The sequence below is a fragment of the Microcaecilia unicolor genome, chromosome 1, assembly GCF_901765095.1.
Source record: "Microcaecilia unicolor chromosome 1, aMicUni1.1, whole genome shotgun sequence".
Classification (NCBI taxonomy): Eukaryota; Metazoa; Chordata; class Amphibia; order Gymnophiona; family Siphonopidae; genus Microcaecilia; species Microcaecilia unicolor.
In genome coordinates this window covers 710,545,808-710,558,808 of record NC_044031.1, presented here as the reverse complement: position 1 = coordinate 710,558,808, position 13,001 = coordinate 710,545,808, and the positions used below count along the sequence as shown (strand labels likewise).

General features: G+C 43.4%; 1 protein-coding gene across 2 annotated transcripts in view; it reads right to left on the bottom strand.

Annotated features, from left to right (window-relative positions):
- Positions 1-13,001, bottom strand: part of WDR72 (WD repeat domain 72) — a 377,768-nt gene that overhangs the window by 168,543 nt on the left and 196,224 nt on the right. For both annotated transcript variants that reach the window (XM_030189229.1, XM_030189234.1), the window contains one exon: positions 420-625. In XM_030189229.1, coding sequence (XP_030045089.1) covers positions 420-625 — 206 coding nt within the window. The remainder of the gene's footprint in view (positions 1-419; positions 626-13,001) is intronic.

Genomic DNA, 13,001 nt, shown 5'->3' with positions numbered 1-13,001 from the left:
AAACATATTTCCGACAGTTCTATTCTACCTGCTTTCTTGAAGAACAACATCTTCCAAAACTCAAAGCTGAAAAATGTAATTACTACAGTCAATTTCAGCAATTACTTGGCATGGGTACACAGTGACTCCATGACACTAAGGAGAGCTGCATTAAAGGATTGCTCTCACTGTATGTCAGTACATAAAATGGGGGTGGGGGATGAGGAGCAATGCACTGGCCCTCAGATGAACGTCCTAATAGAAAGAGAATTATTTGAAGTGCAAAGTGTATAACAACATCTCAATATTCTTTGCACAAAGGTGGCACTTGAAATTCTGCCATTCAAGACATCATTTTCCTAAAAGGACATCAAGGCATTGGATTCAAACTTCTGTCCTTTAAATTTATTTAAAAATAAGTAATTGCTTTTTTTGTTTACCTTGACAGAGGACTTTTCTGGATGTGCAAGAGTATATGACAATGTACCCAATTTGTAGGAACTTGATGTTTTGTAGCTCGGGCTTTTAACTCTTTGTACGTCTTGAAAGACAAAAAGTACAGAATCCGTCATTAAGGCACGAGAATCTTCACATGATGTTAGGATAGCTTTGGCCATTTCTCCTGTTTCGTACCGTTCCAGAGTGCCTGTGAACAAAACATTCAAGAAGGCATTGTTTTCTAAACTAAAATGGTATTCCAAAGAAAAGCTACAGAGATTTGTCAGTCAGCTAAGACACGGTATACAAATGGAGCGTTGTGTTAAATGCTTCTTTTTCTCAGGCTTATTATTCTAGTGTGAAATAAAATGGTCTAGCAGGAATGGGTAAAATAGTCCTTATTACACAGGGCCTATTCAGTAATGATTTTCCCCTCATTTTGTGCATTTGGAAAAAAAAAAACCCTTAACAGATAGAACACAGACATGTCTTTTTTTAGCACAATATTGAATAAGGTCACCTCAAGGATATCTGACCCCCTAGGCAAACCTTCAGCCATGCATCTCCTATACTCCAGCATCTTCTCTTCCCCACCACTCCTCTATCCAGCATCTACTTCCCTACTTTTCCCAATTTTCAACATATATTTTATTTATTTATTTATGCATTCTTGTATCCCACTATTATCCAAAAACAAGTTTTGGTTCAAAGTGGCTTTACATTTTGGTGGAGTTACAATAGTATTGTGCAATGTGGAGAGAGCATCTCCCCTTCCCTATCCGTGTCCACCATCTCCCCTTCTGTTCTCTCCCAGGTGTCCAGCATCTCCCTTTCCATTCCTTACTCCCCAGGTTTCCAGCATCTCCTCTTCCCCTCAAAGTGCTCAGCATCTTTCCTTCCCCCTTCCCCCCACTGTCTCCAGCTTCCCTCCCTTCCCTTCCCCCTGCTATTGCCACAACCACTCTGTCTCAACCTTCTGCCTGAGCCCATGGCTGCACCAAAAGGAAATGCAGTGTGGCATGGGGCTTTTGAGCACTCCCATGTGCTTAAAGTCTGGTGCATCCTGTTCACTCCAATGCAAGCTTCCTGTTGGAGGGGGGCAGGATGTGGCAGGGCTAGAGTACAAGTGCAAGCAGGTGCTCAAAGGTCCCCTGCTGTACTGACAGTAGCTGTTAAGTGCTGCTGTCCTGCCATGTTGGCACCTCTCCACCACCCCCTGAATTTTGCTGTTCTAGGTGGTTGCCTAGTCCAATATTAGGTCCAGTCCTAATATTGAAACAATGTTATGTAAAGTCATAGAACTCCATTTTGAAACGAAATTCATACAGAAGAATTTGTGTGCTACAAGGGATATTTCTGAGAGCGTAATTTATGTTGTCTTTATAAAACAGGTAAAAATAGATGGGTTTTTTTTTTTTTTTTTTAGAAATTGTACATAGGCATGTTGTATGAAATTACCCTCAGAGAGGGTCATTTGATCATCCCAAGGAGTATCCCTAACCACACACTCTCCAAAGGACATCACTTGATGTGAACCCTGCCAAGAAGCCTGCTCTGGAGTAGCTCCCACACTCTGGCATGCACTCCCTGAAAGGCTTTGTCCAACACAAGACTATCTCTGCTTCAGTAAGCCTTTAACAGAAAAAGCAACTAACTAGCTAGGCTCAGACGCACAAGGACTACCACCACCTATGGTGGCAGGACTTGCTTATCCAGTCCTACCCTAGCTGAGATCATATTTATCCACCTTTCCTACTCCAAATGCAACTTTATTTTATTTATTTCATTTTGTAGCATTTGTATCCCACATTTTCCCACCTATTTGCAGGCTCAATGTGGCTTACATTTGCCGTTATGGCGATTGCCATTAACGGACTTTAGATATGCACATGATTTTGCAATCATGTACGTACATACATGGTAGAAGAATGCATTGTGTGCTTGCGTACTTGTTAACACGTGGTTTGCAATCAAGTGCGTATATATGTGGTAGAAGAATACATTGTGGTCTTGTGTAGGTGTCGGCTTTATGTAGTTGCTCAGGTGATGATATTATGGTGAGAGTAATAGTGTTGGGCAGTGGTTATGTCCAGTGGTTATGTCCAGTGGCGTAGCTAGGGTAGTTGACACTAGGGGCCAGTCATTTTTTAACACCACCTCCCCCCCACAAATCCAGTACTAGGCATACTGAGAATACAAAACACTCAGGACCTATAGAGCAATTCTACCATACCATAAGCAGTAATTTGTACGAGTCACACAAGGAAAAGGAAAGCATCTTAAACACTACAGTGAGCACTAGAACATCAATTCACCTATTGTAAAACGAAAACAGACAGATTAGTACAGATCGTCGATCCTGTACAGTCAATGCCAACCGAAAGCCATGTCTTTTTCACAAACACAGATACACCCTAATCCACTATAGAATAAGTAATCATAAACTTTCTATTTAGACAAAAATTAAACTGAACCCCCGATGCCAGACTCTGCATACAATGCAACACCACAGAAACAGAAAATGTCCCCTAGTACTGTGCAAAATATAAAGACAACAGATGTAAATTTGAATAAACTAACAAATACCAACCACTTTACAAATTAACAAATAGAAATAAAAAATACAGAAAATAAAATAATACCATTTTATTGGACTAATACATTTAGCTTCCAGAGGCCAAAATCTCTTTCCTCAGGTCAATACAGTATAGTGCTGTTACAGTATCCTATCCTGACCTGAGAAAGGGGGTTTTGTTCTCTGAAAGTTAAGTCAAAATGTATTAAAATTAGTTCAATAAAAAGATTACCTTATTTACATGTTCTATTTATAAACATTTATTAACACAGCTACAATACTATATCCTAAAGCAAAAAAATAAAAATATATATTTTATTTACAGTTTGTTGTCTCTGGTTTCTGCTTTCCTCATCTTCTTTTCACTGTCTTCCTTCCATCCAGCATCTGTCTTCGCTCTCTCTCTGCCATCCAGTGTCTGCCCTCTCTAATGTTCCTTCCATCCACATCTGCCCTCTATTTCTGCTCCTTCCATCCACCATCTGCCCGAGTCTGCCATCTCTCTCTCCCCCTTCCATCCACATTTGCCCTCTCTCTCTCCCTTCCATCCACATCTGCCCTCTATCTCTGCCCCTTCCATCCACCATCTGCCCTTTCTCTCTGCCCCTTCAATCCGTCTGCCTCCCTCTCCCATCCATCCAGGGTCTGCCCGCCCTCTCCCATCCATCCAGCGTCTGTCCCCTCTCTCTCTGCCCCCTCTTTTCAGCCCCCAGTTCCAGCCCCCTTATTCCACCTGCCCCCCTTTTCAGCCCCACTATCCCACCAGTCCCCAGCCCTTTTCTCCCATCAGACCCGAGTTTCAGCCCCCAGCCACTTCTCCCTGTCCCCTTTTCAGCCCCTAGTTTCAACCCCAGCCCTTTTCTCTCACCAGTCCCGAGCTTCAGCCCCAGCCAGTTCTCCCTGTCCCCTTTAAAGCCCCCAGTCCCCACAGTTTCAGCCCCTGCCCCTTTTCAGCCCCCAGTTCCAGTACTAGCCCCTTTATCCCAACTACCCTCCTTTACAGCCCCCAGTTCCAGCCCTCTTCATCCACCACATGCCTTGCATCCCCCCTTTTTAGCCCCAGACCCATTCTCCCACCTGCCCCAGGCATGGACTCATTTTCCCTCCTGCCCCCTTGTCAGACCCCAGTTCCAGCTTCAGACCCTTCTCCCCTCTGAGCGCCTCTTCTCCCTTCTGAGCCCCCCCTCTCCCATCTGAGCCCCCTCTGAGCACCCCCACCCATCCCCGCTCCCCTTCTCCCCTCTGGGCTCCCCCTCTCCCTTCTGAGCCCCCTCTGAGCACCCCACCCCTTCCCAATCCCTTTCTCCCCTCTGAGCTCCCCTTCTCCCCTCTGGGCTCCCCCTCTCCCCTCTGAGCCCCCTCTGAGCACCCCACCCCTCCCCAATCCCCTTCTCCCCTCTGAGCTCCCCTTCTCCCCTCTGAGCCCCCCCTCTCCCATCTGAGCCCCCTCTGAGCACCCCCACCCCTCCCCAATCCCCTTCTCCCCTCTGAGCTCCCCTTCTCCCCGCTGGGCTCCCCTTCTCCCATCTGAGCCCTCGCTGAGCACCCCCACCCCTCCCCAATCCCCTTCTCCCCTCTGAGCACCCCCACCCCTCCCCAATTCCCTTCTCCCCTCTGAGCTCCCCTTCTCCCCTCTGGGCTCCCCCTCTCCCATCTGAGCCACCTCTGAGCCCCGTCTGAGCACCCCCCCCCCTCCCCAATCCCTTTCTCCCCTCTGAGCTCCCCTTCTCCCCTCTGGGCTCCCCCTCTCCCATCTGAGCCCCCCCCCCCCCCGATCCGGTCCCGTCGTCTCCCCTCCGTCGAAAGCTGACAGAGCCCTCTTCTCCTGCTACCATCCTGCCTGTTTTTAAAAAAATGCATCTGGGACGCAGGCAGCGCTTCGCGTCTGCCCTGTGCATGCTGTAAAAGCTGAAAATCGCCTTGCTGGCGTCCTCGCTATGTCCCGCCCTCTTCTGAGGTAACTTCCTATTTCCTCGAGGGTGGGACATAGCAAGGATGCCAGCGAGGCGATTTTCAGCTTTTACAGCATGCACAGGGCAGACGCGAAGCGCTGCCTGCATCCCAGATGCATTTTTTTTTAAACAGGCAGGATGGTGGCAGGAGACTCGACGGACTAGCACCCCCCCACCCGCTGACACCTGGGGCGGACCGCCCCCACTGCCCTGCCCTTGCTACGCCATTGGTTATGTCATTTCGGACTTATTCATCGTTGTTGTTGTTGTTTAGAAGTTAGGACGATTGTTTGTTGTATGCTTTTTTGAATAGGTCCGTTTTCAGTAGTTTACGAAAGATGGTTAGATCTTGCGTTGTCTTAATTCAAACTCCTGTTATTTCTCTACATGCTTCACCTTTGCTTACACTCTATGTTTTATTGTGTATTGTGCCAACATTGTAAATAGCATATTATGTCATAATGGACTAGATTCTAAATATCACACCTAAAATAATCAGCGCCCAAAAAATACGCCTAGATGTATTCTTTATTTATAGAATACACTTAAATTTCCACGCAGTTTATAGAATACGCTGAGCATCCATCCGTGTGACTAAATTTAGTTGTGGGCAGTAATGCCAAGTACAACTAAATTAAGCGCGGACCGGGTGTATTCTATAACAATGCACATAGGCTTTAGAAATGCACATGACCCGCGTATTCCACGCCCATGGCCATACCCCCTTTTCAACTATGTGATTTAGAATTTACACATTTCATGTTAGAGAATATGCTTAGACAGTTGGGAATGTAAATTCTAATTGATGCCAATTAGTGTCAATAATTGGTTGCTAATTGGCAATTATCAGTGCTGATTGTTTGTTTGTTAACTAATTAAATTGTGCACACAAATCTAGAATATGACTGGATTTGCCCGTGCAACTTAAGTCGTGCTATATAGAATCCGGATGAATATGTACTGTTACTTGAATATTTTTTCTGTTGATATTATCTTTGTCTATGTCCAGATAGATCTTCTTGTACACTGCCCTGGGTGAATTTTTTCAAAAAGGTGGCAAATAAATCCCAATAAAAATAAAAAGTCATTTCGATGTGGAAAGCAGTGCTCTATGCACAGAAATAAGCACCTATAAATGTGGTCATTTGATATGAGCATAAATTTACACACATACAGCCTGAACACATGACATTACCCAGAGTGAGTGGAGGAGTTCTCAGGGGTGGGCATTAGGTAAATTCACCCAGGAAATCTGTGTGTGGCAAAGAGCAGGTGTAAATGCAAGCCCATAAATTATCTGTATTAACGCAAGTTTTTGCAAATGCACCAAAATCTACATGGTGAAGGCGGTTAGCTTAGCAGATTTTAAAAAGGGATTAGACAGTTTCCTAAAGGACAAGTCCATAAACCACTACTAAATGGACTTGGGAAAAATCCACAATTCCAGGAATAACATGTATAGAATGTTTGTACGTTTGGGAAGCTTGCCAGGTGCCCTTGGCCTGGATTGGCCGCTGTCGTGGACAGGATGCTGGGCTCGATGGACCCTTGGTCTTTTCCCAGTGTGGCATTACTTATGTACTTATGTACATTGGGAAAATAATGCATGTGCTGTATGATTCACATTTGTTCTCACTTTAATAACTGCCCCATATGCTATTATATAGTAACACTGAGAGGGCAAATTCATAACAGGGCACTTAGGTTAACAGGGCATGAATGTGCTTATTTTTTATCTATTACATAAAGGCATGTGGACACTTTATAAAATGCTAGCACAATTTCTGCAGAGATAACACCCGGATTGCGAGCACTGACAGTACCTGTTGGGAAGCAGGCCCAAATTTTAGCACATAGGACTAGATTCCATATATCACTCCTAAAATTTGGCACCAAAATGAAATTCGCCTAAGCGCATTCTATAAAGTACAACTTAATTTAGGTGTACTTTATAGAATAAGTGTATATTTCCACACGGTATGTAAAATAAGAAGAGCAGCCGTGACAGCACCTAACTCTAGATGTGGCCATTTACGCCGAGTAAAACGTGGTGTAAATAGAAACTTCTTTGCGGCCATCGTGCTTGCTTTTACACAGGGACAAGAGCTCCGGCTTGGATCTCTTTAAACCTGGTGCCGAGTAAGGGATCGTAACCTCGTGTTTGTGCGGTTTTAAAAATAATTTTTAAAAAAAACTTGGTGTAAATACCAGCGTCTAAGTTAGATACAGAGTAGGTGGAGGAGTAGCCTAGTGGTTAGTGCAGCAGACTCTGATCCTGGGGAACTGGGATCAATTCCCACCGCAGCTCCTTGTAACTCTGGGCAAGTCACTTAACCCTCCATTGCCCCAGGTACGAATAAGTACCTGTATATACTATGTAAACCGCTTTGAATGTAGTTACAAAAAAAAAAAAAAACACAGAAAGGCAGTATATCAAGCCCCATTTCCTTTCCCCCTAATCTAAAGCCCTGCACATAGTTTTCCAGAACACCCATGACCTGCCCATTCCATGCCTATAAAGCAGAACAGATGAAAAAATACATGGAGATAAATTTATTCAACCAACAATGCCAGACACAAGCCATGTTTCGCCCATATATGGACTGCCTCTGGGGCTCAAATTAGGTTGAGAACAGGATACCTCTTATGACTGCAATCATATGACATATGCCATTTTGGATCTTGCAGATAGACTTCCCTGTTGATTTCTTGGACATTCCATGCCCATAGCCACGCCCCCTTTTTGGCAGCATGCATTAGAATTTATGTGCACCGCTTTGCAGAATACACTTAGCCAGTAGTGTATGTAAATTCTAATTAATGCCAATTAGTGCTAAGAATTGCTTGTTAGCATTCAATTAGCGCTGATTAGCTTGTTAAATTAAGTTATGTGAATTGTTATGGACTATGCTTCGATTTCTGCGCAGAAATCTCAGTGTGTGATATATAGAATCCAGAGGATGGATATGCACGTACATATTTTTTAAAATACATGTGTAAATCGCCACTCTTCCCCCAAACTCCTCCCCTGAGCATGCCTATCCCAAGATTCTATATAAAAGAATATGCAAATTGATGCTGAGGTGCATTGTGTGCTATAAAATTTGCATACGGATCTTTTATAGAATAGCATTTAGCAAGATGTGCGTGCAAATCCAAAATGTTGCCAATTAATGCCATTTATAGAATCTGAGGGTTAGTGTGTACTTTCCCTGTGCTTAAATGTGGATGTACTATACAGAATCTATCCCTTAGCACCTCAATACTTCTAGACATGACCTAATTTTATATATTTTTCTGAAAATTCTATAAATGGCGCCTTAAGTTGTGCGCAATAATTTGGCTACACGGCCATATTGCATGCACAACTTAATTGATTAACAAGCCAATGAGCGCTGATAATTGATATTTAACAACCAGTTAGTGGCAATAATTGGCTTTAATTAGAATTCACACACACAACTTTCTAAGTGTATTCTATAACGTCGTACACGTAAATTCTAATGTATACAGCCAAAAAGGGAGCATGACCATGGGTGTGGAATGGGCGGGTCGTGGGCATGTCAATAACATATGCATACTATTGTAGAAAACATCTGATCTGTGCCTAAGTTAGGTGCAGGTATTTAGGCCTGGTTTTAGGTGGCCTAAATGAGTACGCATACATTTTAGTTGGAAGAATGGCAACTAAGCATAGTCTATAAACTATGCCTAACTTTAGGCGTAGTTTATAGAATCGCACTAAGTGCATGGTTTTTCGATGCTGATTTCTAAGGCGCCTTTTCTAGAATGTGGCTCTTCATGCACAACAAAGGTTTTTAAAATTATCCTCTTACTGTTCCTATAGCAAAACTGTGACTTTTTGTTCACCAATTTTCTTTACCCCTCGTCTGCCCTCCATTTCCTACTTCACCCACAGCTTTGCTCCTGTTCCTTTCCCCACAGGAATTCCCATCTAATCCTTTAATAGATCCTATCTTACCAAGCATGACAAAAGCCAGGACCTCCAGTCACATGGTTTCTGACCTGACTATTAATGCTGAAGGTCAAACTGCAGCATCTCATGTATAGAATGTCTAAATCAAGAGTCTGTTTGAACGTTAAGAATTTGTGGGGGAGTGTTGTTTTTTAGAGTGGGGTTGCTTCACATATTTGTTATAATTTTAAAAAATGTAACACACTTTAGAACATTCTAATGCATGCTGATTGACTTAATGCACCTTAGTTCTTAGATTAACATGTGTTAAATTAATTTAGGAATCCTTTTACTAAGCCGTAGTAAAAATTGGTCTTGGCACACCCTTGTGCAGGTTTTTCCTGTGTGCTAAGGCAATTTTTACCGCTGCTTTAAAAATGTTTTTTTCCCCATTTCTTGTATTAATGGCCATGTGCTAATGTTGTCATTAATGTGTAAACATTCAAAAACATTTAGCATGTATGTACTTACTGGTACCCATTTTGTAAAGGCTGACATGCTATTCCTGTGCTAATCAGCACACGATAATGTAGATGCACTAACTGATTAGTGCAGGAATGACCACTCTCTGTCCCCAGACACACACCCTCAAACAAAAACATTTTTAAAAATGTAGTCCATGGTTAGCATGCACACATTTGGCACTAACCACAGAACGTCTGAGTGCGTCCAATGGTATTTATTTATTTATTTATCGCATTTTTACCCCGCTTTTTCCCACAGAATGCGGGCTCAAAGTGGCTTACAGTAGACTGAAAAGGCTAGCGCCCATCCAGTGGTTATATAAATACAATATTTAAATAGACAAATAACTAAAATAGAGAAAAAAAGAGTAGAAACGAAGGAGACTAAAATGGTCAATGTAATGCTGCTAAAGAGCAATGGATTTCATGTAAGAGCCAAGACTGAGCTCCAAAGGATGAGAAGGTGTTGACTCGTTGCGACAAAGCCCAGTAGATAACCTGTAGTCTACATCCGTCCACTCCGCCCTCCAGGACAGGTTGCGATCGACTCTTCTCTCCAAATCTCCGACAGGAACAGCTGACTGGAAACGGATCCCATCGAACCGGACAGTGAATGCAGACAACAGCCCACTGTGGGGACCAGCGGTCCAGAAGAAAGTGAGACCAGCACAATGTGCAACATTCTTCAAGAAGGCTCCCCAATGCAAAGCAGCTGTCAATACTCAGCAGCCGGGACGGCAATGTAGGAGACGACACCGGTCCGAGACAAAGCCGAGCAGCGAGTGGCTCGGGCGGAGCTTGCAGGAAGAAGGCCCACAGTGCAGAGACACCATCGGCCCGGAGAAAGGCTCAAGGAAAAAACTGCCACTTTAAGCTGCATTAGGTAGCCCTTTTACTAAGCTGCGCCAGGGTTAATGTGCAGGTGGCGTGCACCAAATCGACAGTACCACTGCGCTAGCGTGGCTGCCCTGCAGTAATTTCAAAGTTGGCACACGCTATTTCCCGTGGTAGAAAATTTTTTTCTATTTTCTACCAAGGAGGGGGGGGGGGGGGCATTCCCAGCAGTAATCGGCAGTGCAGCCACATTAGTGCATGCTAACTGATTACCGCATGTGTAGCATGTAAGCCCTTACCGCTAGGTCAATGAGTGATGGTAAGTGCTCACGCAGTAAATAGACATGTGCTACTTTTAATTCTAGCACACAGCCATTTTCTGCCCCACTAAAAAAAAAAGCCCTTTTTTTCCCAGCCAAGGTAAAAAATGTCCCAGTGTGCGTCAAATTTACGCTTCCAGACTAGCACAGGCCGCTTTTTACCACAGCTTAGTAAAAGGGTCCCTAGGTGCATGTTGTCACACAATGCAGCTTAATAAAAGGACTCCTTCACATATATTAAGGGGTTCTTTTACTAAGGTGTGCTAATGGATTAGCCCATGGGAATAAAATGGGCTTCTTAGCTTTTAGCACATGGTAAATCCATTAGCACACCTTAGTAAAAGGAGCCCAACAAAATAAAAAAAAACAACTAATACCCACTGTACCTGAATGTAACTCACCTTGAGCTACTACTGAAAAAGGTGCTAGCAAAAATCCAAATAAATAAATAACTCACATCCCTATCCATAATTGCACAGCAGACGTTCACTGTCTTCCTCATATATAGTGTATACAGATCAACCGAGTGCTCCCTTTCTAACAAAATCATTTCACACTTACTGAATCTTTGACCTGGGCATTGGATCTTGGGGGTTCCATGCACAACTATCTGAAAGCATCATAAGATTCAACCTTATGTAGACTTAATGCAGCTTAAACACAGACAATTTGCTTTTACATATAAAAATCATTCTATGTTGATGAAAAGAGAACTTTAAGAAAATACAGAGACAGTCATCTGCAAAAGAAGATTACTGGGCACATTAATAAATCCACAATGGAGCTCTGCACCAAGTTAAACCTTTAGGCTATATACCATGCATTTGAAAAGCCAGTGACCACTGTGACCTTGACCCTAGCAATAACATAGCCTCCAGCACATAAAAAGCAAGTGCAGGATTTATCAGATGGGCCATACTCGCCCAGTCAAATCTAATTCTGACCACTGATCTAGAGAAAAATGGGGGAGGGGGATGGAGGGAGAGATAAAGAAAAAAAAAAACAGAAAGATGGGAAGCACTAATGAGCACCATATATTATTTAAAAATTTGCAAGAACAAAGGAGGTCACAGTCACAGTGATAAAAAAAACTGAGGACTACCTTCTGTAAATACTTAAAACATAGATTCAAAATTAACCACCAGGTTGAGCATGTCATGTCTTTGGGGGTTGCATTGTCATAGATAGATAGATAGATAGATAGATAGATAGATAGATAGATATGAGACCATTAGATGCTCACACTGTATGAGTAATTTTCTAAGGGCAATTTTATATTTTAAGAAAGCAAGTAGGCACCTACTTAGGAGCTATTTTATATTGACACCTATGTGTCGTTATAAAATACTGAACGTGTAACCAATATCAAAAAAGGCGAGGAAATAATAAAATAAATCTGGACCTTAGCAAACATACAACTTAGTTTATTTAAACATTTGCATAAATTATCATATTTTATCAACTACCTATAATTCCAAACATCGGCAAACTAAACACCACCTTATCAAAATATGTATTACTCTTACACCACTTGGAATTTTATATTAACCTTATTTAGGGGGGAAGATATCAATGTCAGCTACTGTTAAGTTGGGTTATTTTACTACAAGTCAGGTTATTTTAGCACAGGGTCTCATTACATAAAATGGGACCCTGTGCTCAAACAACCTGACCTGGTAAAATAACTGAACTCACAGCAGCCCACATTGATAACTTCCCCCCCTTAATGACCTATGTGTAACAGGTGTTGTGCTGCTGAAAGGCCTGCAAAGGTAAGTCAGGAATTAACTTGTATTCACCAGAAAAAAAAAGTTTAGCATTTTGTTTGGAACCTCAGCTTTTACTAGAAGGACATGGGGGAGCAGGAGGGGATTGTTCCAATATTAAAAATGTCTTTAAAATGGCTTCTCTTTGATAGCTCTGAAATGCAGAGACCTATGACTGAGTCTCAAATTGAAAGGGAAATACGAGAGTAACACCATCTCCCTTTTTTCACAAAAATAAAAGCCATTCTCTTGTTACATCATATGGGAGACAGTGGTGTTGGACTAAGTGGGTTCATTACGCTGCATTGTTCCAAAGATATAGCAGGTCAGCAGCAGGAAGAGGTTAAAGGAGAGACGGGTGGAGTTTGGAAGGGGGTAAAGCAGTGGCATAGCTACAGGGGGCCACGGGGGCCAGGGCCCTCCCAAATTGACTCTGGGGCCCCTGGTTTGGCTGACGAGAGTCCCCAACCCCTGCCAGCTGAAGCATTTGTCCCGTGCTGGTCTCGCTGCATTGCCTATCCTGCTCTTCTCAGCAGGGGTGTATCTGACCATCAGCGATAGGGGGGCCAGAGCTGAGGTGAGGGGCACATTTTAGCCCCCTCGGCGCCGCCCCCACCCCGGCGTCACCGCCATCATTGCCCACCCCCCCGCTGCCGCCATCGCCATCATCGCCCACCCCCCCCCCCCGCCTCCGCCA